Consider the following 24,904-nt stretch of genomic DNA (forward strand, 5'->3'; position numbering starts at 1 on the left):
AAAAAAAATTTTTTTAAAAAAAAAAAAAAAAAAAAAAAAAAAAAAAAACTTGATACAATTAAGCCGCGCATTTCGCAATATTTAAACAGTTTATTACCCGAAATGGACTTCAGAATATACGTGGCATACAAACAAATATCAAAATTCATAGCCCACACATGCATCAGTTATACTTACAATGATAAGGTTTCATATCAAACTAGAGTCAGATAAACCAGCACTTCAGAATGAGTCATCATTGTTCGAAGTGAATTCGAAAACTACAATTAAAAATTTCAAGCAATTAATAATATTGAGGTTAGATCAAGGTCAAGTAACAAGAACATTCTTTGATCAAGTAAAACTATTTTTTGGAGATGATGAAATACGGAATGATTTTTTAACTAATTCAAATACAATTTTAAATGCTTTAGGTCTTTCCGAAGAATCAATTACTCCGCTTGTAACAGTTTTAAATATGAGATTGGAAGTTTCAAATAACGTGAATGGCTCAAATGGGATACTAAGTAGAGATTTTATAAAAGATTTGATTGCTGATAATAGATTTGAGTTTTTACCAAAGTCAAATTTTGAGAGTGAAATTATGGAGGAAGATGATAACAGAAATAATAATCCCATTGAAAATTTGAAGATAATTGATAACCAAAAGGAGGAATGGTACTTGAGCGGAGATTCATATGAGAAAATTATCAAATCCAATAATAAGGAAACAAAATTGATCAAGCAATTAGAAATATCTGATCTAATCTATGAAATGTATGATGAAACAAAATCTGTGTCATTAAGCACCTCACAATGTATAATAGTCGATAATTCGAAACATCAACCTTACATGATATTAAACCCATCAGGAATAGCGAAACTAAATTCAGTTTTTAAACTGCAAAAAGTCCAAATTATGATGTCTAATGATTTGCTGGAAAGTCCTTCAACAACTGAAAACCAAGAGCACCAACCAGCAGAACCTAGAGAACCAAATAATGACGATATGCTTGATAGACTTGTTGCTACAGGTCGAAGTTTATTTTTAATACTGATCAAAGTAGGTTTTGCTTTGTATATGCTAGGACTTAAACCTAACAAACATTTAAGAGAAAACTGGATAAAATATTTAATTTTATTCATAGTGTTGTTTAACATGTATGTCATGTATTGTACAGGTGATAATAGAATACAAAATTTATTGAATCCTGAAACAAATTTAAACCAATTTCAACCAACTACTAGATCTATAATTGTAACTTTTCGCAGACTATATGGTATAACATCGAATCTAAAATTGATAAGTCGAGATTTTCAAAATGAATTGGCATCGTTGCTTACGAGACGAATATACGATTTTGAGTTTATTCTAAGTTCAGAGCCAAATTGGTGGTTGGTTATAAATTCAAATATGGAAAATATTTGGAAAGATACACTAATATATATACTAACATTTTTCCCTTCTTTTCAATTAAAAATATATGATGAACTTCACAAACATAAGTCTAGGGAATTTGAAGAATTAGAGAAAAGAGTCTCACATTTTTATGATTTAATGATTACTGTTAGTCAGGAGTATAATAAAGATCATGATCCGCTGTTTAATATTCCTTCTGAGTTAAGTTTTGATAAGGTTAAGTTGAAAATTGATAATGTGTATGAAACTCAATTTCCTGAACTATCCACTTCTGAAAGAACTGAAATTAAGTACGAATTTTGGATTGCTTATTACAATTGTATGAAAAAATCATTTGATGTTTTGAATAAAGTATTTGTCAACAAGAATTTTCTAAAAGACGAACAAGTTGAAGTTGTTGATAATAATTTTAATAGATTTATAAATAATCGAATGCAATGAGCGTTACTCGTTGTTTGTACTTTCTGGTCGCTGGAAATGCTCGTAATTCCATTTTGCATTTGGATTATGTAAATATCTGATATCAACTTCTATGTCATCTTGATCTTTTCCTGTCTCCATATTTACTTTTTGTATACTAATTTGTCGTTTTTCATTTGACCCATCTCTTTCAATTCTGTATAATCCCATAAAATTCCCAAAAAGGTCATAAATTTCAATCCAAATTATAAAACTATCGCGCCAATTTAAAGTAGTTGCAACATTTTCACTGATCATAATGGGTGATGGAAGTTTTCTCTCTAATGCTGAAATAAATAATTTACCAAATCTTTGTATGATGTCCTCATCATCATTATATTTGGCATTTACTATTATCAATCGATCTTTGTAAGATTCATCAGATAAAAATTTGATTTTTGGACTTCCTATACTAAACCCATCACCTAATGAGTTTAAAAAATAGTCGTTTACGTCAATCTTAGATCCCATTGCTTTTGTTGATTCGTTAAATTGATAAAAATCATCATAAGTAATGTTGTTACCAACAAATTTATCATTACTGTCAATATTCTTACAGCTAACGTCAACGATATTATCATGTATCACATTCTTTTTAAATTCTTCAATTTGACAAAGTTTAGGTACATTGACAATCATTTGATATTGACAGGTTTTAATTTCTTGCATTTCCATTATTCCTGCAGTTTTATAATTTTCATCACATTTATAAACTATATCTATGGTTCTAGGTTGTAGAGTCAAATCACATAATTCACCGTCAAATAAAGTATGTTTAATAAATTTTTGAGTATTAGTCGACGAGTCTATATCATTATCTCCAAAATAACTAAACTCTCCTTCAAATATAGTGAAATCATTTGAATTTAATGTTACTTTTTGACCACGATTCTGATTTTTTATTCTTGTTTTTTTATATGATACAACATTTGGAAACTTACCTAGTATATATACATGATTTGGTAATTGAGCTCTATGATTTCCACTCAAAAAGTCTTTTGCGTCTTCATGAAATTGCATAACTTTATCACCAAAACAATATCCTAATGTCCAATAATTTAATAATGCAAACGTACAATTACCGTCATCAAATGTTTCTTGTATGGCCAGCATAGCTTTCACTTTTAATTCCGGTATTGGGATGGTGGAGATTGGTCTTGTAATGTTGATCGCTTTTTCAGTTGGTATATGACATAGGTACGATTGTTGTTTTTGATTTTGCATAATTTCGAAATGACCTTTTTCAATTACTTGATCATTTAAATCAACTAACTTATTTGCAACGTCAAGTGGTATGGAAACATCTTCAAATGTTATTCGATTTCTAGGTTTTTGACTTGTGTAAGCTAGTAAATGAGATGCGAATACTAGTAGCAGAAGTAGAACTTTATTGTGCATGTCTACAAGTGTAGATCTCGTAGATTGTTGTCAATTGATCTGAAATATTTGATGTAAATATCAAAATTAAAAGTACACATAAATATTGTAACCACCATATCTTCACCACAATACAAACATTTTCGATTTAAAAAATCATCAATAAATACAGTACTTATCATAATCCAATTAATGTCCGCAACTACGCAAACTCAACCTCCAGTGGAGTCAGTAGTTCCAGGACTTTCTACACCGCATCTAAATAATGCTGAAGCCAATCCAGAACTTGATCCTTCAAACACATCCACTACAGAAAAAAAACCAACTATCTTTGACATTACTCATGAGATAGAACAACAATTGAATAACTCATTGGATTCGTTGGAGAAGAATCAAAAGGAAATGAATCATAAAATCGATTCAATAATGCAAACTATTACAAACTTACAAAAATCTACCTAAAGCTCATCTAAATAGTGAGTCTTCGTGCCAATCTCATAGGCTCGTTGAATGTCCTAGGATCCATTCTCATTCTTACAAGTTAAGGAAAGTGGTCACATTTCGTTTCACATGTATCATATGTATAGATCAATACTTAATTTACCAAACGCGAAAAAAAAAGTACACCTAACATTTCAAACATCACGATTAAGCTATCTCTTAAAAACTATGGCACATAAAAGAACGAAAAATCAACTTCGACGGGAGAAATTAAAGAAGAAAAAGATAGAAGAGTCAAGTAAAGACGAAATAAGTGAAAATAAGAAAGATATCAATGACAAGACTAAGCCGGAATTGAAAGAATCAACCACAATTATAGAGATAGATGAAAATGAGAATCTACTAAAAGAATTTGAATCAGTCATCAACAAATTCAATATACCGAAAATAGATCCCAAGGAACAAGCATTGGAGGTAGTTTCGAATGAAAATGTTGTACCTTTACCATCGTCATCAAGTTCAGAATCGTCAGATGAATCGTCAGATGAATTATCAAATGAAGAATCACAATCAAATAAACTTTCCAAAAGACAGCTACGAATTCGAAATAAAATTCCCCTATCATCATTAAAATTGTCAACTCACAAACCAGAACTGGTGGAATGGTATGATGTTGATGCTCAAGACCCATATTTCTTGGTTTATCTTAAAACTCGACCAAATACAATCCCTGTACCATCTCATTGGAGTTCAAAAAGAGACTATTTATCTTCCAAAAGAGGAATTGAACGACCTCCTTTTAAATTACCAAAATTTATTAGAGACACAGGGATAGAAGAAATGAGACAAGTTATAAATCCTGAAGATAAAACAATGAAACAACAACAAAGAGATAAATTTCAAGTTAAATTAGGTAAATTAGATATTGATTATAATAAATTATACGCTGCATTTTTCAAACATCAACAAAAACCTAGAACTTCAAAATTTGGAGAATTATATGAAGAAGGTAAAGAATTGATTGATGAAATGAGTTTAGAAATTCGGAAATATAAACCCGGTGTTGTATCAAATGAATTAAGAAAAGCTTTAGGAATGACTGATGATACTAAAATTAAACCCGCATGGATCACTATAATGGAAGATATTGGGAAACCACCATCTTACAAAGAATTAATTATACCAGGATTAGATGAACCATATAGTAATACAGGGTATAAAGATAAATATGCTAATACTGATGTCAAATATGAACATTTTGGTAAGATACGAACATTAATTGATTCCGAAAGTGATGATGATGATGATGATGATGATGATGATGATGATGATGATGATGATGATGAGGATGAGAATGAGGAGGATGAGGATTTAGAAGAAGATGATGATGATGATAAATTGGAAGTAGATGATGATGACCGTGGTGAAAAAGTGGATGGGAAGTTGGAGACTAAAGTGGATCCGTCAATACCAACTCAGGTATCTACCATTGAATTAGTGTCTGGTTTACAATAAACTATTTCATCAAACTTAATATATTCATTATTTCGCAAGAAAATTTGAACCCCCTTAGAAGTTATTTCAATAAAGTTTTGTCTTTACAATCATCACTTGTCTAGATTCTCTTATACCTGAGACTCTATAATTTTAAGTGTCGATCCCAGTTAGTAATTAAGCAGTGATGTATTTTTTGGGAAAAATAATAAACAAAAAATAAATAGAAATAAATACTAGCGAAAGTACATTAAAAGAAAATTGACAGAATGTATAAATTAACTGTATATTTATTTATAAGTTTGACTCTTTACAACTTTAGACATTGTAGGACTTGACCTACTAATCACATCAGTAAAATAGAAATTTTTAATTGGATTGATTAATTTTTCACCAGATATTTTACTTGATTTGTTTTGGTTGATTAAATTTTCAAAACCTAATGCAGCTAATTCAGGTGAAACTGGTTCTATTACATCATGTCTTATTAAATGTGGTGCTATTTCTCCCATTCTATTTCTTATTGTAATAATATCATCATATGGTAAAGGTGTACCTAAATATTCTGATAAAGCTCTTATTATTTTCCAATCTTCACGAGCAACTCCTGGTGGATTAGTTGCTGCTCTTGTAACTTGTGTTCTACCTTCAGTGTTTACATATGTTCCAGATTTTTCTGTATATGCTGAACCTGGTAAAATGACGTCAGCAAGTGACGCACCAACGTCACCATGATGACCTTGATATACAACAAATGAATCTTTTGGAATTTCGGAACTTTTTATTTCATCAGCACCTAATAAATATATGAATTTTGGTTTAGTAGAATTGGAAGTATTTGATAAATTATTAAAACCTAAATCTAATGCAGCAACTCTTGAAGCTTCACGATGTAATAAATTTACACCATTCCATTCTGGAGTATTGAAATTTTTATTTTTTGAAGCAAATTCTCCAATTAATTTATATATAGCTTTTGCATCTTTTGAATTTGCAACACCTGAACCAACAATAATTAACGGTTTAGATGCTTTAGCTAATTTTTTACCAACTTCACCATTTAATGCCTCTTTTAATGAGTTAGTGTTATCACCAACTGTATTTATATCGAATGTAGAATCAAATTTTTCACCAACTGATGAAATTTCTAAATTTGATCTTAACCAAACTTTCCTTATTCTTGTATTTAATGTTGCAGCTTCAACTCTTGGATTAGTACCAACTAATAAAATTTCATCTGCTTCTTCAATACCATCTATTGTTGAATTGAATATATAATTAGACCTTATATCAAGACCATGTGCATCAATTGCTTGTGGAACATCTGTTGTAACATTCTCAGAACCTAATTTATTTATTAAATCTTTTAATGCTGTTAATGATTCTGCATCAACCAATGCACCAGCAACTGCTTTCAATTCACCATTGTTAGGTTTTAATTTATTATAAGCAGCTGCAATAGTAGATAATGCTTCATCCCAAGTTGAAGTTTCGAATTTATCGCCATTTCTTATTAATGGAGTAGTCAAACGTTGATTTTTTAATCCATCACAAGCAAATCTTGTTTTATCTGAAATCCATTCTTCATTTACATCATCATTTAATCTTGGTAATACTCTCATTACTTCAATACCTCTACAATCGACTCTAATATTAGCTCCGACTGCATCTAAAACATCAATTGTTTCAGATCTTTTTAATTCCCAAGGTCTTGCTCTAAAAGCATATGGTTTTGAAGTTAATGCACCAACTGGACATAAATCTATAATATTACCAGACATTTCTGAATCAATATTTCTTTCAATATAAGTACCTATTTGCATATCATTACCTCTACCGGTAGTACCAAATTCAGGTGCACCAGCAACATCATTTAAAAATCTTACACATCTAGTACAATGAATACATCTATTCATTGAAGTTTTTACTAAAGGTCCAACATCTTTATTTTCAACAGCTCTTTTACCAACTAATTCTTTAAATCTTCCACGATCTGATCCATATCTTTGAGATTGTTCTTGTAAATCACATTCACCACCTTGATCACAAATTGGACAATCTAAAGGATGATTTTCTAATAACATTTCTGTTACACCTTCTCTTGCCTTTTTAATTCTTTCAGAATCTGTATGAACAACCATACCATTTTGTACAGGTACAGCACAAGATGCAATTAATTTAGGCATTCTTTCAACATCAACTAAACACATACGACAATTTCCCGCTATTGCTAATTTTTCATGATAACAATATCTTGGAATAGTAACACCAGCCAATTCTGCGGCTTGTATGATTGAAGATCCAGCTTCAATAGAAACTTTTCTTCCATCAACTGTTACTTCTACTTCTGCTAGTCTTCTGATAGATGAAGATATGTATCGTTTTGATGCTTTGAGGATATGTGGTCTTATCGAATGCATATGTATATGTGTGTGTGTGTGTGGATATATAAGGGTATGTTTTTCGGTAGTAAATCTATAAAAGGGGAAGACTCTTGTAGGTGATTCAATTATAAAAGAACGTGGTGTAATGTGTTAATAAGTGGTATGTAGATGAATTAATGATGGTAAGTCCTATCTAACTTTTAAGCGTACACAAGTGAAAAAAAAATTTATTATGTAAGTGTAAGTTGTAGTAATAAGATTTTACTATTTTATGATTCGTTAATAAAAATAAAATCTACGAGAGACACTTTGGTAGCGATGGAAATATGTAGTTATTACTATTAACAATATTATATGGATCTTCACTTTCGTTCTTCACCACCTCCCATTGCAAATAATATTAATAAAGGTGGTACGATATACATCCAATTCTTTTGAATCCATGATCTATCGTCAACTGTTTCAATTACTTCATCAATTTCTTTTGTTATTTCATTTCCATCTGAATCAATTTCTACTATAGTTTTTTTTCTAATCACTTTTTCTGTTTGTTGATTTCCACCATTATTATTCTGCTTAGCTTGTTGTTCTCTTTGCTTTTTAAGTGAGTCAGGGTTTAAGTTTGGTTGTGGTGCTGTAATATGTTTGTGTTTTCTAATGGTAGGTTTTTGTAATGTATCATCAAATGATAAAGCAATTCTGAATACATCATTATCTTCATCTAAGAATAAATTGAATATTGAATAGTTGAATGACGGAATATAATTTTGATAACTAAAGCATTCATTATTGTATATATCTTTTGTTCCAATACAAACGGAATGTTGTGGTTCAATTTCCATTAAATGTATTGAATCATTATCTATGAAACCAATTGGATCAGTTGATCCGTCATTTATAGATTTAACATATAGGTTGATTCTTTTTGGAAATACCAACGAAAATAATGAGAATAGGATTAATATGGAACTCAATATCATTGTTGATCAAAAGATAGTTGATGATATTTTGAGATTTTATATGCTACCAAAATAATTAGTTACTCTTAGGACGTGATTTTTATTTACAACCATTCCATGAGTAAAAGAGCAACCACATTAATACAAGATGGTCGAACATATCTACAACATTGCTTGCAGAATAATATAAATACCGAATCAACAGTTTTTAAAGGAACTTTGTATGAATTATATGTTAAAAAATATTTGGAATCGAATTTTTACGCTAAAGATTTAATAAAATGTGGAGGATCTTATGATAATGGAATTGATATTATAGGAAAATGGGACTTAGATTCATTCTTGAATAATTCACTACTGTTTCAAAGTTCAAAAAAATTACATTCAAAATCATTAGCTAATGAACCTATACAAAATGATATTCAACTTTTAGTTCAATGTAAAAATTTTAAAAAAAAATTAGGTGCATCAACTATACGTGAATTATCTGGAGTTTTAGATTATTATAAATTTAATAAAAAATCAACTTTTATGTTTATTGTAAGTCCTCAACCTATAACTAATCAAGCTATATCTCAATTAGATAAATCATCATTTGGTATAATAAATTTATCAATTCTGACTTTAAAAAATAATATAGATCATTATAATTATGATTTATGGAAAGGTGGTGAATTAAATTCTATTTATTTAAATAAAATTGCAAGAAATTTATTAGATGGATTTCATATAGAAAAACAAGTTTTAATAGCTTGATATATATGTATATTAAAGAAATGGTATAAAAGAAAATTTATTAAATTGTATTTGTTGGGGGTCTACCATAAATTGTATGAAGGTTAGTTCTTGTTGTAATTATATCATAAAATGTTGCAATGGTAGTTAAAGTAGTTGGTGCAAATACATAAGAAGTGAAAATATTTTGATTCGTTGTAGTAGTTGATGGATTTTGAGTTGTAATTGGGGATGAAGTTGAAGTTAATGATGATCTATAAACAGTTTCCAGGGTATCAGATGAAGTTTGATGTGATTCGACTGCGGAAAATGAAGATGATTGTAATTGTTCACTGGTTGTTGATGGAATTGCTGATGAAGCTGGTTCAATGATGGAGGAGGAAATGCTAGATGAAGTTGGGATTGTTGAAGAAGTGGAAGATGTTGAGGTTGAAGTTGTTGAGGTTGAGGTAGTGGATGTTGTTGGGGTGGAACTTGTTGAGATAGTACTTGTTGAGATAGTACTTGATGAGGTAGCACTTGAAGAAGTGGTTGTTGGTGTGGTAGATGTACTTGAAGTGCTTGAAGTTGTTTGACTGGTAGTGGATGTACTAGACGAAGTACTGGAAGTGCTAGATGAAGATGTTACTGTTCTTAATGTTGACGGAGCAGTTGATGAAGTTGAAGAAGTCGACGATGTTGAAGATGTTGATGTTGTGGAACTAGTGGTTTCTCCTGTATAAGTTGTTGAGGTAACAGTTACTGTGGTAGTTGTAGTAGTACTTGTACTATCAATTGAACTTGATGAAACTGAAGCAGCGCTAAAAATATCATTATTAACCAATAATTTCATATTTTGTACAAAATTACCTTGAGAATCAACATTATCCCAAGCAGCTGAAACATCCCACATTGAAATACCTCCAAAATAAGGAGAATTAGTTATATCAGAAGTTAAATAATCTGATATTAATTCTGGAGCATTATAACCAGATCCAGCAGCTCTTATAGCACCTGGAACACCAACATATAATTTAATATCTTTATTTGGACTAACATTTGCAGCATAATCTACCCAAGTATCCCAATTAAACCATGAAGAACCTAAATTACAATAATTATTATAAAATTGAATAAAAACAAAATCAATATGACTATGTTCTAATAATGGTCCAACTGAAGCATCTGGATAAGGACATTGAGGTGCAGCACCAAGATAATAATTTTTAGTATTATCAGTTTCAAAAATTTTATTTAATTCATCAGCCATTGCATTATAACCAGTATTTACATTATTTTCAATATCAAAATCAAAACCATCAAGTATAGCATTACCAAATGGTCTTTCTTCAGCTGAAAGTGAATTTGAATTACCAAATAAATCCCAAATTGTATGAGCAAATTCTTTACCTTGATTTTCAGAAGTAAAACCATATGAACCAGCAGCTCCACCTAATGATAATAAAACAATTTTACCTTTACTTTGACAATATTGAATATCTGATGCAATATCATTACATTTTAAAATTCCATTTGGAGTAAAAGTACCTTCACAAGCATTTGCAAAATTTAATTGTATAGGATTTGGAAACATATGCATAAATGATAAAATATAAATATCAGCAGCATCAGAATCACAATAATATGATAATCTTTGTTGATTTCCTCCAGAATTTTGTCCCCAATAAACAGCAACATTTGATTTACTATTTGGATCAAATGCAAAAACTGGAATTAAAAATACTGTTAATATATAAAATAAAAACATTGATAGTTGCTTTAAAAATTTTGTTAATGAATGAATCTACCTCCTATTATTGGGGTGAGTGGGTATAAGTATGAATTAAAAATGGGAAAAAAAAAAAAGGAAGATTGATGAAATGTGGTTGAATGTGTAAATTTAATGGAATTACTTAAAGTAAGATTTTATGTTACATATACATAAAAATATACTTTTAAAAATGTGTAAAATATTACGTTCCTATCATGACTTTATATGATTAATATTTTCAATTCTGTTAATATAAAATGTATATAGATTTCTTATTCTTGCGCTATTACACAACTTTTTTTTGTATTACTTTTCTTATATCAATTAATATTCCTAATTAAGCTTTTTTTTTGAAAGATTTGGAATATTAAATGATTTATCCGTGAAGATCTACCATCATATTATTTTGTGAATGATTAAGTTTTTAAACCTAACTTACTTTTAAAGTTGATATAATCGCTAAAAATTATAATTATATTTTTTAGTATTGTTTATTCTTCATAACGGTGCTGGTGCATTGATCTAATTTGTAAAATATTATTTATAAAATGGTTGCAATTTTAATATTTGTTTTTGTGTTACTTTTTGTCTCAAGAGTCTCCCAGCCATTTAAAAAAAAAAAATGCGCGTTTCCAAGAACTTCAACCTAAAAGGTTACAGTTGTAACACTATTTCAAAATAAACAAAAGATAACATTGATTGAGTTAAGGTTTGATGTGGTTGTAGTAACTTTTAAGTTAAAGTAACCGTTTTGTAGATCAAAAAATTATAGAGGGACTGATTGTTTAAATCTATTGATCCTTAACTTTAAATCTTATGGATGAAACATTAAATAGATCGAAATCAAAATCATTATTACATCTTTGCAGATTGCAGGTTACTTTCAATGAATTTTTCCAAGATCTGACAAGATTTTAAAAAATACTCTACTCTTTTGTGTTTCATATCGGACAGCTAATTAAACCTCATCAGGCTTATGGAACTGGGATTAATTGTGCTATTTTTTGGGGTTAATTGTGATATTTTTTGGGGTTATTTTCATTTTAAAAAATAGTTTTTCTTCTTTTTTGTTTCAAAATAGTACAAAATAATTCCAAATTTGTTTCAGAAGCCAGCACAATATTTATAATTCAAAACATCAAAATGTTATGTCAACGTTGATGCATTAAATTTAAAATTTATTATAAGCTTGTTTTTAATCAAATCAATGTCAAAAGTAGTTTATTGTTTTATAATTAAAATGTCAGGATTAACGAAATTTTCGTAAAATTAACAACAATAAACATTTTTGTAAATCTTACTTCTTTTAGGTGCAAAAACATTCTTTTGATATCATGTAGAATTTATCTTTGATGAAACAACAATGCAAGAGAAACATCTCAATGAGCTGGATTTTCCAACTCATCTGCATGTAAGTCTTTTTAATTTTTTACACATATATGTAAAATGAACTCCGAAGTAAGCACATTTTAAAATGACGTATTTATTAAGCTTAATTGGTAAAACTTTAATTTTAAAATATAATTAAGCAAACTTTGATCTTACATTTAATTAACGTTAGGATCAATAATTAAGTGGAGATTAGTTATCGTTGGAAATCTCCTCACAGTTTATTCAGTTTTTTCAAGATTAATCCTGATCGGTCAAATATGTTTGTGGTTTTAATATAAGAAATATCTGCTCTAAGTTATGTTTGAAACTACACTTTGACTCACTGAAATTATCGCGTTATAAACAGTCGATCTTAAGGTAAGCCAATGTAGGATCAGTATTAATTTTTCGTGATGTCGATTGTATAATTTTTACTTCAATATGTATTTTGCAACCAAATTAATGTAAAATACACTATGTGATTCAGCAAAACATGACGCAAACCAAGAATTCGTAGATATCCGATAATCAACAAACTAATTTTAGAAGATCAAAACTCGCAAATAGACTAAATGGCTTGCAGACTATGTTTAGACTTCAGAAAATTTAATGTTCTTTCCTATGAAGAGAACAGAAAAGAGAAAATCTTACAAAAAATATTTCAATCCTCTTTTTATATTAAATTGAAGAGCACCACAAATTAAGTTATTCTAATTTAATCTTCAAGTTTTTCTTCTTTTTGAATCAAATTTTAAATTTTCAACAATGTTGTTTTCCAATTCACTTAATCTATTGAATAATTCTTGATTATGATTAATTAATTCTTGATTTTTATAACAAATCATTGTAAGTTGTTCAAAAAGTTCTGCATTTTGATTATAAAGTAATTTATTATTTTCAATAAGTTTTTCATTTTGATTATAAATTAATTTATTATTATCAGTATGAATTTTTAATTGAGCATAAATTTCTTCTAATTTAGTTTCCAAACTTCCAAATCTTTGCTCTAAGATATCAAATTTTTGATCATGATTAACTGCTAATTCTAATAATGTATTGATTCCTGTCATAACATCACTTTGTGAAGCTACATTCATTGATTTAGGCTTTTTAGCTTTTGGTGGCATTAATATATTTGACATGGCTGTAGGTTCTTGCTTAATATTATGTGAGGATCCTGTTGCATTGAGTGCTTCCAAAATTGGTTGAGATCTTGATTCTTGTTTGATACCAAGTTTATTGTCAGAACCAGATGATTCAGCAGTAGGATCAATTTGAGCATCAGGTCCTTGTTCGACAGCTTGAGCAGATTCTAATTGATCAACATAAGCAGCTTCAGGATGAAAAATTAATTCTTCAACTTTTTGAGCCATTTCTTCAGCTTCATTCTTAGTTCTAGCTCCATTACGAATTGGAGAATTTTCAAATTCATCTTTAAAAAATTTAATTGTATCACTTGAAACAAATTTAGACCAAACTTTTTTGTCAATTCCTTGAAATGGTGAAGTAAAATTATAATAATTATCTTTATTTCTTTCATAATTTCTAATTGATGTTATACCTTTTTCTAATTCTGTAAAACTTAATTCTAAATCATTTTCTTTAATTAATCCAAAATAAATTGGTAAAATTTTATTAATACAAAAATTTGTTGAAACATTATTTAATAAAGTTTTATCATTATAAAAATACATTATACTTTCATCTGAAAAAAATGGAGGAGCTAAATCATCATTAATACCAGAAAGACAACTAAGAATAATTGAAGCAGTTGAAGGACCAACACCAGTTAATTCTTTTAAAATTTCAATTGCTCCACCAAGTAACTTTGCATAATTTTTAAAATCTTCCATATTATAATCTTGTAATTGTTTTGAATTGTTGAATAATCCAATCATTGCATTAAATGCTTTATTTGTTGCTTCAATTACTTCATCATCTGAATTTTCTTTAATATAATGAGCTACTGGTCTAAAATTTCCAAAATTTAATTTCCATAAAACAAGATTATAAACTTCATCTTTTGTCATATATGCTTTACCATTAATAAATCTATCTCTAATATTTGCTATTAAAGTATTACTTTTCCAATTAGTAAATTCAAGGAACTTAATTTTATCTTCCATATATCTTTTTCTTGAATTTTTTGATTTTGCTTGAACAATTTGATCAAATAATGATTCTTGAGCAATTCTAATGAAATTGAAACACATTTTTTGATTGGATTGATGAATGAAAAGGTAAGAATCTGGGTTGTTTGTATGATGAGTTAATGAATAATAAAGTAATTATCACAAGGTTATTTTTTTGATTACTGAGATTAATATGACTAGTAATAATAATTTAATATTAAATTGAAATTGTCGTGTGATAGTAATAAAATTCACCCTCCAAAAAATATTATACGTATAATAACAATTAATTGAAAGCAGCGATATCTTTCAAATATATAAAAAAACAATAATATTAATACTATTCGTCTAATATTTTAATTAATAATGTTTCAAAAAGTTAATTCTTATCCTTTGGTGATTACCTTGTTACCAATATATTCTGAAACACGTATGAATTAAAAATTGAAACAGTTTGGTAGCGTTTCTTGAATTTTAAATTTATTATGTATCACAATTGATTTGCAACACATTTATATATTAAAAAACAAACATGGTTGTATCATGACATAACAGTCGCTAATGATATCCCAAGAAAAGTGATTGATTTGATCTCGTCAATGAAAATTCACTAATTAATTCACACCAGACTCGATATTCCTCATTGAAACATCAAAAACTGGCTATATTATCCCGTTTTCACACAAATCTAAGATAAGCAGAGAAATTTTTGAAAAAAACATTTCACTGAAAAAGATCAAATAGCAATGAGTTATTTTTGATGAGTATAGGTATTCATTAATTTAAGTGCACTTTTCCGTGTTATATGAAGTATCAAATCAATCTATATAAACCTTGCGGTCTAAATTTGGTGAATTTACAGTTGCACGAAAATCAACTATCAAGAAACACACAAAATATGAATCTGACTCAAGTTTTTAGTTTCTGAGTTGTCGGCAAATTTGGTAAAAATGATCCAAAGATTATGATGAATAAAAATTTTGATGAGAATGATGTTCTAATAATGATATCGAAGTCTCTGGTGATGATTGTGGCTAATATCTTTAATGACGTTGAAGCTAATATCCGAAAATCCAAAACACTCATCCGACTAAAGAACCTGTCTTCCGCTCAATCCAACTTAAATTAACTGAAACTAACTCAGCCAAAAGGTTTACTTTTTTAAATTTTCTAAATTGATACAATACTCATCTTTTTGAACACCATGGAAATTAAATTCAAAATTTGATTAGCTGTACTCCTTAAAGTCGATAGTTGAAAACATTTGTGTTATATTGAAGCCATCAAGAATGAAGACTACATCAATAAAGTAATTAAATTGAAAACATTTTATAACTGAGAAACATCTAAGAACACTGACACTTCAATTAATGCATTTGGAAGCCAATGAGTTATGTTTGAATGAAAAAAGACCAATTAAATTTGATAGTAATTCAGCCAATACGAACGGTCGTCATGTTGAGACAATGAAAGTTGAAGGGAATTAAATTATCAAGCAATTATCAGGATTAGAGGATTGCATTCAAATTCTAAACTCATAAAAAGTATTGTACAAGCCTATTATCCGTCTTTCCAATCCTTGAACTTAAAGAATGATCTCCATGCGTTTTTCCATTGTGATTCTCATTTCTATTCAAGTCGAATTTGTTGTGTATTCATGAAAAACCTTTCATTGCATTACTTCAGAAGAATGATTCCTAGGAGCAAAAGAACAAACTCAAATTCTTTTTTGTGTTAGAAAATATCCATTCCATGTCGTTTTTTAACTCCTGTTCTTTTCCTAATTTTCAATTGGTTGATTTACACAAACGCTTTCCGGATGCATAGATTCTACAAAAATCTGAATTGAATGGTTAAAATACTCTTATAGGGAGACTTATTAGTCAAATGAATAATTTTGCTTTTGCTGGATTAGTTTATTGTGGTGAATTTATTAGTATTGGTATGTGATAGCTACCATATTAAAGTTTATGTCGAGTTTTACGAAAATTTTTTTAATTAGACTACCTAAGTGCTTATTAGACAACGTACATGTGAATTATTGAATAAAGAGACTTGATGATTCGGCGATTAGATATCCTTCAAAAATATCATCACTAAACGAGTATGAAGCGCCGAAAAATGGGTTGGAGTTCGGGAAGTGAATGACAATTTCAAAAACTATCATCACCATCTCAATCTAATCACAGTATGCACCCAATTTTACTCATTACAGGGGTTCGTTTTATGATAAGGTCGTCTCTATATATGACTATATAAATTTAGTTTTTCACGACTAAAAATTTAAATAGGGGTAACGAGGTGACAAAGAAAAAAGAAAAATAGAGAACGTGATTAAAGAATCTATTTTTATATCAATAACCTAAATTTGATTCAATTTTTGATATTTGAAGTAACTTTTGAAAGAGATATATGGAAATTATATATTTTGATTCAGATTATTGAATTTTCAATTATCATGTAATTTTTTGACTCTAAATCAGTCTTAGAGTTTCAAAAGAAGTCACAAAATTAAATCTCATACATTGAGGTAGTGGAAAGTTGCAAAAAGTTTTATTTTTTTCTCAATTGGGTAACAAAGTGAAACGGATTTTATTTTTTATTTTTTTTTTGATATTCAACAACATTGATTTCCGAATAATTTTAATTTATCATATGAAGAGAGATATTCCGGGGTTGTATGTTATATTTCGATTTTGTTGTGCATCTTCTACACGACCATAACACGCCGAAAATTAGGTGAATTTCACACTTACCCACTTACCCAATTACAGAATCTATAAATTCTCCAAAAAAATAACAAAATTTCAACTAATTTCGTTCACTTTTTCTTTTCCTTCTTCTTCTTTCTTTCTTTCTTACTTTACAATCTATACTTCATATCACCCTTTATATTTCAAAGAATATTCACATAAACAATTTATAATGTCATCATCAATTGACTTCGTCTCAAATAAATCTACTAAAAAAGATAATCATTTATTTACAAAATTTTCTTATGAAAATTCATTAGTTGAAAAAAATTCAGATGGTTCATTAAAAGTTACACCAACTCAACAAGATTATGAATTTAAATTAGATTTAAAAGTTCCAAAAGTTGGTTTATTATTAGTTGGATTAGGTGGTAATAATGGTACAACATTAGTTGGTTCAATTTTAGCTAATAAGAAAAATATAAGTTTTGAAAATAAAGAAGGTACTGTTAAACCAAATTATTATGGTTCAGTTACTCAATCATCAACTATTAAAATTGGTATTGATAATGAAGGTAATGATGTTTATGCTCCTTTCAATTCAATTGTACCAATGGTTAATCCAAATGATTTAGTTGTTGATGGTTGGGATATTTCTGGTTTATCATTAGATAAAGCAATGAAAAGAGCAAAAGTTTTAGATGTTACATTACAAAAACAATTATATCCATTAATTGAAAATATAAAACCAAAAGAATCAATTTATTATCCAGATTTTATTGCTGCAAATCAAGGTGAAAGAGCTGATAATGTTTATAATAAAATTAATGGAGAAATTAAAACTGATCAAAAATGGAAAGATGTTGAAAAAATTAGATCTGATATTAAAGAATTTAAAGAAAAAAATAATTTAGATAAAGCTATTGTTTTATGGACTGCAAATACTGAAAGATATGCTGATGTATTACCAAAAGTTAATGATACTGCTGATAATTTAATTGCTTCAATTAAATCAAATCATGAAGAAATTGCTCCTTCAACTATTTTTGCTGTTGCTTCTATATTAGAAGGTGTACCATATATTAATGGTTCACCACAAAATACTTTTGTACCAGGTGTAATTGAATTAGCTGAAAAACATAAATCATTTATTGGTGGTGATGATTTTAAATCTGGTCAAACTAAAATAAAATCTGTTTTAGCTCAATTTTTAGTTGATGCAGGTATAAAACCAATTTCAATTGCAAGTTATAATCATTTAGGTAATAATGATGGTTATAATTTATCAGCACCAAAACAATTTAGATCAAAAGAAATTTCAAAAGCTTCAGTTGTTGATGATATGATTGAAAGTAATGAAATTTTATATAATAAAGAATCAGGTAATAAAGTTGATCATTGTATCGTTATTAAATATTTACCAGCTGTTGGTGATTCAAAAGTTGCAATGGATGAATATTATTCAGAATTAATGCTTGGTGGTCATAATAAAATTTCAATTCATAATGTTTGTGAAGATTCTTTATTAGCAACTCCTTTAATTATTGATTTAGTTATTGTTTCTGAATTTTTATCAAGAGTTACTTATAAAAAAGAATCTGAAAATGAATATCAAGATTTTTATTCTGTTTTAACTTTATTAAGTTATTGGTTAAAAGCTCCTTTATCAAGACCAGGTTTTAAAACTATTAATGGTTTAAATAAACAAAGACAAGCTTTAGAAAATTTATTAAGATTATTAGTTGGTTTACCAATTAATAATGAATTAAGATTTGAAGAAAGATTAGTTTAGATTCTGTGTGTAATTGCTATAGATTAGCTAAAAATAATAATTAATACATTTTAATATTCAATTGATATGTTAACTTTGACTCTAATCCTACTCTAGATGTGAAAACATAATTCGAGTTAAAATAAAAAAATAATCGAAATCTTGTGAAAATTACTAGCTGGATAAATTTCAGAGTATTTGATTAAGGTCAGAATCAGTCAACTTTCCAGAATCTCTCTCAATTCATGATCTCTTAGCTTTTCCTTTATAGCTTTCCTAGGGTTCTTATCTTAATCGTATCAACAGTGAACAGCTTATGCTTTTAAACATATTTCCTGTATATAAAAATAGTTTAATAATAAAATTATGAAAATGAAAAATAGTCTAATAAAATTACGAAACAAATTTGAAAAACCCAACAAATTTGAAATTAAAATTAGTGTGAAGACGGAAAATAATAATTTAAAATTAGGTGACGGTGTTTCAGTTCGTAGTAAAATTTCATTCAACCCTGCTTGACTTTACTACGAACCCGCCCTAAAACTTAGACGGTGGTTTTTTTTTTCTTCTTCCCTTCTCTTTTTTTTTAATTTTTTCTTGTTTAATTATTTCAGTTACCGCGGTTTTGATTAATGAATGGATGTCAGATAGTTCAACTTTAGTCTTATCAAAATTGAGGAAGAGGTAGACGAAGTATTAATTGATGTTAATGGTCGTTTGACTAATAATTCTTGGTACGAAAATAATCTAGTTAGAATAGTTACAAATTTGTTCTGAAAATTTTTTAGTAAGGAATATCTTAATAACCTTGTTTCATGTTGATCCTTTTAATTCACCATCATGTTTATTGAACTTTACTCCACTTTGTTTCATTAGTCTAGACTATAATTTGATACAATTTTTTTTTTACTTTAATTTACTTTATTTAGTAAAATACTAAATCATAGATTTTGTGTAATAAGCACATGTGTCGCGTAAAATAAATATTGTCGTCAATTGGAAACTCAGTCTTAACTTTAGGTCGACTTAAAACAAATCTTCGACCTAGTTGCAGGGGATAGTAGACGACTGATAACGACAAATTCAGAGTACTTAGTATATCTAAATTAATTTTAGATTAACTTCGCTTGAAAATTGTACACTAAACTACAATATAAAGTTTCGTAAAACTTTAATTTGGGTTAAAATTAAATAAGTCTTTTGAAATAATGATAGTTGTTGTTAATTAGGGTTCAGAATTTATCGTAATATCAAACAAGTTGAAATTGGTACCCTTCTTGAATTATATAAAATGAGAGGGGGTGTGAGAAATCGCATATTAATTTCTTAGATCGCATTTGTTTCAAGTTTAATTAATAAAAAATTAATTAAATTTTGATAGCAAACGTTTTAAGAAAAAGATGAAAGAAAATTTAATTTTAAGGTCTTAGAATTATCGTGACAAATCGATGACCATTAAACCTCAACATAAAAATCTTGTTTGTATTGGCAAGACTTCTTTGTTCTTGCTTTAATCAAGAAGAAAGAAATTGTGGGCTATAATAGTAGCGACTATGTACAAAGATAAGTATTTAAGATGAATAACAAAACTATAAAATTGATTTATTACTATTCATGTTAAATTTTAAATCTATCGTATATGTGTAATAAAGTAATTGAAATTATGTGCTATCAAGAAAGTTGTAGCTAAAGAGGAAATTGAAACAAATTATCATTACGCTGTTAATTTTTAGTTGTAAAGTCCAAAAACTTTATTTTTTTTTGATCTTGTGTACTTTGCCTCCCTCCTTCTTCTAGTCCCTCTCTGTGTTTGTCCCTTGTTTTAACTTTGTTGTTTTAATCACATTCTTCTCTTTCTGCTGGTGATAAAATTAAAATTTTATTTTTTCTCAACAAAAAATTAATTTGTTTGTTTCATAATTTGTTAGTAAGATTGAAGTTAAGAGGGTAAATCTATAGTATAATGATCATGCCTTTTTAAAAGTTGTCTAGTGACACTTGGAATAGATGAAACAGTAATACTAAAGGTGTTTATTGAAATGTAGATAATATTATAAGACTTCAAAACTCCTTTAATAATATAAAATTATTTTTTCTTAATTAAGATAAGTTAATTTAACTATGGCAAGTATAATAATAATAATAACTAATATATAAATCTCCAATAATCTCCAACTTTTCTAATCTCTTTTATAAAATTTTAATTTAAGTTTAATTTGCCATCTTCAATAATAATAACAAATATTCATCAACTTTACTTACAAGTTAATCTTAATTCAAATTCATTAAATTCATTACACAAATATTACCTTGTTAAAAAGTACATCATTTTCATACAAAATTTGACTTAATTATCTCACTTTTGACTTATTAGGTTATTATTGTTAAAATTATTATAATTCTTACTTAAAAAATATAATAATAAAAGGAACAGCAAAAATTTATTAATTTCTCCAAATTTTTATAATCAACTACTATCAACAAAAACTTCAACAACTTCAATTGATTTAATTTTAATTTTAATTTCATACTTCATAACATACTACTACAAAAAATGTCACCATTAACTGTTGCTGTTGGAGAGGCAAAACCCGGTGAAACTGCTCCAAGAAGAAAAGCTTCTTTAAGAGAAGCATCATTATCACGTCCAATTGATTCAAAAGCTACTAATATTCCAGAATTTATAGAAGAATGTTTTAAAAGAAATGGTAATAAAAATGCTATGGGTTGGAGAAATTTACTTGAAATTCATACAGAAACTAAAGAAATTACAAAAAAAATTGATGGTGAAGATAAAAAAATTAAAAAAGATTGGACTTATTATGAAATGGGACCTTATAATTATATAAAATATCCTGCATTATTAGAATTAATTAAAAATTATTCAAAAGGTTTATTAGAATTAGGTTTAAAACCAAATCAAGAGTCAAAATTAATGATTTATGCTTCAACTTCTCATCATTGGATGCAAACATTTTTAAGTTGTACTTTTCAAAATATTCCAATTGTTACTGCTTATGATACTTTAGGAGAATCTGGTTTAACTCATTCATTAATTCAAACTGATGCTGATGCAATTTTTACTGATAATTCATTATTACATACTTTAAAAAATCCTTTAAAAAAAGCTAAAAATGTTAAATATATAATTCATGGTGATTCAATTGATCCAACTGATAAAAGACAAAATGGTAAAATTTATCAAAATGCTAAAATTGCAAAAGAAGAATTATTAAATATTAATCCAAATTTAAAATTTATTAGTTTTGATGAATTAGTTGAAATTGGTAAAAAATCTCAACAAGATTTACATTTCCCAAAAACTGATGATTTAGCTTGTATTATGTATACTTCAGGTTCAACTGGTGATCCAAAAGGTGTTTGTATTACAAATGGTAATATTTTAGCTGCAGTTGCTGGTATTTCAACTAATGCTGGTAGAGATTTAGTTAGTCCAAATGATAGTGTTATCGCATTTTTACCATTAGCTCATATTTTTGAATTAGCTTTTGAAGTTGCTACTTTATGGTGGGGTGCTACATTAGGTTATGCAAATGTTAAAACTTTAACTGAAGCTTCTTGTAAAAATTGTCAACCTGATTTAATTGAATATAAACCAACTATTATGGTTGGTGTTGCTGCAGTTTGGGAATCAGTTAGAAAAGGAGTTTTAGCAAAAGTTAAAAAAGCTTCACCATTACAACAAAAATTATTTTGGATTGCATTTAATGCAAAAGCAACAATGAATAAATTTAAAATTCCTGGTGGTTCATTATTTGATATTATTTTCAAAAAAGTTAAAGCAGCAACTGGTGGTAAATTACGTTATGTATTAAATGGTGGTTCACCAATTTCAATTGATGCTCAAATTTTTGTTTCAACTTTAATTGCTCCAATGTTATTAGGTTATGGATTAACTGAAACTTGTGCAATGGGTACTATTGCAGAACATACAAGATTTGAAATTGGATCATTAGGTACTTTAACTGGTTGTATAACTGCAAAATTAATTGATGTTCCAGATGCAGGATATTTTGCAAAAGATAATCAAGGAGAAATTTTATTAAAAGGAGCTTCAGTAGTTAAAGAATATTACAAAAATGATAAAGAAACTAAAGAAGCATTTGATGATGAAGGATGGTTTCATACTGGTGATATTGGAGAATGGCAAAGTAATGGAGCCTTGAAAATCATCGATCGTAAGAAGAATTTGGTCAAGACACTTAATGGAGAATATATTGCCTTAGAAAAATTAGAAAGTGTCTATAGATCCAACCAGTTAGTTGCTAATATCTGTGTATATGCAGATCAAAATCAAATTAAGCCAATTGGAATTATAGTTCCGATTGATGGATTTTTAAATCAACTTGGTTTTGATGAAAATACAGATTATGGTGATAAAAAATTAGTTGGTAAGGTGCTTGATAGTTTGAATCAAACAGGTAAAGCCCAAGGTTTAAAGGGGATTGAGTTATTACAAAATGTTGTAATTTCTCATGATGAGTGGACCCCTCAAAATGGCTTTATTAGTTCCGCTCAAAAATTACAGAGAAAAAAAATTGTTCAAAAATATGATAAAGAAATTAAAAAAGCTTATGGTGAATAAATTGGTACTTTGATTAGTTTTTATAGTTAAATTAAATAATTAAGATGAATAAATAATAATGATAAAATTTAATTTATGATTATCTCTAAATAAACAGTAATTTTTTCTTTTAAATGTAATACAATTATCTTAGTTGAAGTTTTTAAAAATAACAACACCTGGTTCTATAGTAAGAACGTACGTTAATCGCGTTTAAAAATATTAACTGTCGCCCTCACCTATCGATTTGTCATGTAAAGAGAATGCTTTGGTGGCACATTTTGTATTTCATTTTGTCGTTTTTTCATTAGTTAAAAGTGCGACAAAATATTACTATCTCTTAATGTTTCTTGCGACAATTTGAATTTCTCGAAACGACATAAACTAACTATAATTCTTGATAGCTTACTAGTGTTTTAAAACTTATCTTTAGGCTAACACATAAAATCAAATTTAGATGTAGATAAAGTAAGATAAAATAAATCAGTTATGCATACATTTCAAGAGAGTAAAAAAGTTAAAAATCGATTCTTAAATATCATTTCTAATTTCGTTTTCTTTTTACATATTCATTCTATACAATTATTTCTTCTTGAACATCACATATATCTCTTATTGAAGTTTTTAAAACAGCTGTAGTACCAGGTTTAAAAGTATAATTTCTTGTTTTTTCAATTCTTATATTAGGAGTTATATAATTTCTTAATAATTGAGCATCTTTACCAACTTCCATTACACAAACATCAACATTTGAACCAGAACCTAAATCATTCCATATACCTGCTAATATAGCTTGTGAACATAATTCAATAGCTTCTTCTTTTGTCATATCTTCTTTAAAATTAGTTTCTAATATTGACATTGCAGCTAATGATCCACTACCTAAACTTTGATATTTTCCAACATCAGTTGATCCATGAGCTTGAACTGATATTAAATGAGCTCCAGTTGGATCAACACCAGCAACAATTAAATAAGCACCTAAATGACCTTGATATTTAAAAAGATGTTGTTTTAACATTGTTACAGCTGTTATAACTCTTGGTTGTCTATTTTGTGATAATGCATGTAATTCTAAATTTGATCCAATTAATTGAGTAACCATTTCAGTATCTGCTGCAGTACCTGCTCCAGCACACCATATCTTGGGAGATAATCTATGTAATTTTTCACAATTTTTATCTGCTACTATTGGACCAGATGTAGCTCTTGTATCTGCTGCTATTACTACACCTCCTTTAAATTGACATCCAACAATTGTTGTACCTGTTGAAGTTGCCTTTGGTTGAGCAAATCCTTTTGTGGTTAAGAATTGGTTCCTTTGGTAGTTATCGAAATTTAACCCAGTCATTGT

The 24,904-nt window shown here is 28.1% G+C and overlaps 12 protein-coding genes across 12 annotated transcripts; 6 read left to right on the plus strand and 6 right to left on the minus strand. All coding sequences in view use genetic code 12, as the record gives it.

Annotated features, from left to right (window-relative positions):
- Positions 1–178: 178 nt before the first annotated feature.
- Positions 179–1,840, plus strand: FGR34 (Fgr34p; the record flags this gene model as incomplete). The annotated part of the gene is made up of 1 exon (XM_051760420.1): positions 179–1,840. One exon carries the CDS (start codon positions 179–181, stop codon positions 1,838–1,840), a length of 1,662 nt encoding a protein of 553 aa, XP_051611825.1.
- Positions 1,841–1,843: 3 nt separating this feature from the next.
- KGF55_005411 (uncharacterized protein) lies at positions 1,844–3,256 on the minus strand (the record flags this gene model as incomplete). Its single annotated transcript, XM_051760421.1, has 1 exon — positions 1,844–3,256. One exon carries the CDS (start codon positions 3,254–3,256, stop codon positions 1,844–1,846), a length of 1,413 nt encoding a protein of 470 aa, XP_051611826.1.
- A 171-nt stretch (positions 3,257–3,427) lies between these two features.
- KGF55_005412 (uncharacterized protein) lies at positions 3,428–3,697 on the plus strand (the record flags this gene model as incomplete). The annotated part of the gene is made up of 1 exon (XM_051760422.1): positions 3,428–3,697. One exon carries the CDS (start codon positions 3,428–3,430, stop codon positions 3,695–3,697), a length of 270 nt encoding a protein of 89 aa, XP_051611827.1.
- Positions 3,698–3,904: 207 nt separating this feature from the next.
- KGF55_005413 (U2 snRNP complex subunit) lies at positions 3,905–5,191 on the plus strand (the record flags this gene model as incomplete). Its single annotated transcript, XM_051760423.1, has 1 exon — positions 3,905–5,191. One exon carries the CDS (start codon positions 3,905–3,907, stop codon positions 5,189–5,191), a length of 1,287 nt encoding a protein of 428 aa, XP_051611828.1.
- Positions 5,192–5,460: 269 nt separating this feature from the next.
- On the minus strand, positions 5,461–7,590 carry KGF55_005414 (uncharacterized protein; the record flags this gene model as incomplete). The annotated part of the gene is made up of 1 exon (XM_051760424.1): positions 5,461–7,590. The coding sequence occupies one exon, from the start codon at positions 7,588–7,590 to the stop codon at positions 5,461–5,463; it is 2,130 nt and encodes a 709-aa protein (XP_051611829.1).
- Positions 7,591–7,916: 326 nt separating this feature from the next.
- Positions 7,917–8,534, minus strand: KGF55_005415 (uncharacterized protein; the record flags this gene model as incomplete). Its single annotated transcript, XM_051760425.1, has 1 exon — positions 7,917–8,534. The coding sequence occupies one exon, from the start codon at positions 8,532–8,534 to the stop codon at positions 7,917–7,919; it is 618 nt and encodes a 205-aa protein (XP_051611830.1).
- A 96-nt stretch (positions 8,535–8,630) lies between these two features.
- On the plus strand, positions 8,631–9,269 carry KGF55_005416 (uncharacterized protein; the record flags this gene model as incomplete). The annotated part of the gene is made up of 1 exon (XM_051760426.1): positions 8,631–9,269. The coding sequence occupies one exon, from the start codon at positions 8,631–8,633 to the stop codon at positions 9,267–9,269; it is 639 nt and encodes a 212-aa protein (XP_051611831.1).
- A 40-nt stretch (positions 9,270–9,309) lies between these two features.
- CHT3 (Cht3p) lies at positions 9,310–10,995 on the minus strand (the record flags this gene model as incomplete). Its single annotated transcript, XM_051760428.1, has 1 exon — positions 9,310–10,995. The coding sequence occupies one exon, from the start codon at positions 10,993–10,995 to the stop codon at positions 9,310–9,312; it is 1,686 nt and encodes a 561-aa protein (XP_051611832.1).
- Positions 10,996–13,091: 2,096 nt separating this feature from the next.
- Positions 13,092–14,582, minus strand: KGF55_005418 (uncharacterized protein; the record flags this gene model as incomplete). The annotated part of the gene is made up of 1 exon (XM_051760429.1): positions 13,092–14,582. One exon carries the CDS (start codon positions 14,580–14,582, stop codon positions 13,092–13,094), a length of 1,491 nt encoding a protein of 496 aa, XP_051611833.1.
- Positions 14,583–17,426: 2,844 nt separating this feature from the next.
- On the plus strand, positions 17,427–18,986 carry INO1 (inositol-3-phosphate synthase; the record flags this gene model as incomplete). Its single annotated transcript, XM_051760430.1, has 1 exon — positions 17,427–18,986. One exon carries the CDS (start codon positions 17,427–17,429, stop codon positions 18,984–18,986), a length of 1,560 nt encoding a protein of 519 aa, XP_051611834.1.
- A 2,533-nt stretch (positions 18,987–21,519) lies between these two features.
- On the plus strand, positions 21,520–23,571 carry FAA4 (long-chain fatty acid-CoA ligase; the record flags this gene model as incomplete). The annotated part of the gene is made up of 1 exon (XM_051760431.1): positions 21,520–23,571. One exon carries the CDS (start codon positions 21,520–21,522, stop codon positions 23,569–23,571), a length of 2,052 nt encoding a protein of 683 aa, XP_051611835.1.
- A 553-nt stretch (positions 23,572–24,124) lies between these two features.
- On the minus strand, positions 24,125–24,901 carry PUP1 (proteasome core particle subunit beta 2; the record flags this gene model as incomplete). Its single annotated transcript, XM_051760432.1, has 1 exon — positions 24,125–24,901. The coding sequence occupies one exon, from the start codon at positions 24,899–24,901 to the stop codon at positions 24,125–24,127; it is 777 nt and encodes a 258-aa protein (XP_051611836.1).
- Positions 24,902–24,904: the final 3 nt, after the last annotated feature.

This window comes from Candida pseudojiufengensis, assembly GCF_024610245.1.
Source record: "Candida pseudojiufengensis strain CBS 10847 chromosome Unknown scaffold25, whole genome shotgun sequence".
Lineage (NCBI taxonomy): Eukaryota > Fungi > Ascomycota > Pichiomycetes > Serinales > Debaryomycetaceae > Lodderomyces > Lodderomyces pseudojiufengensis.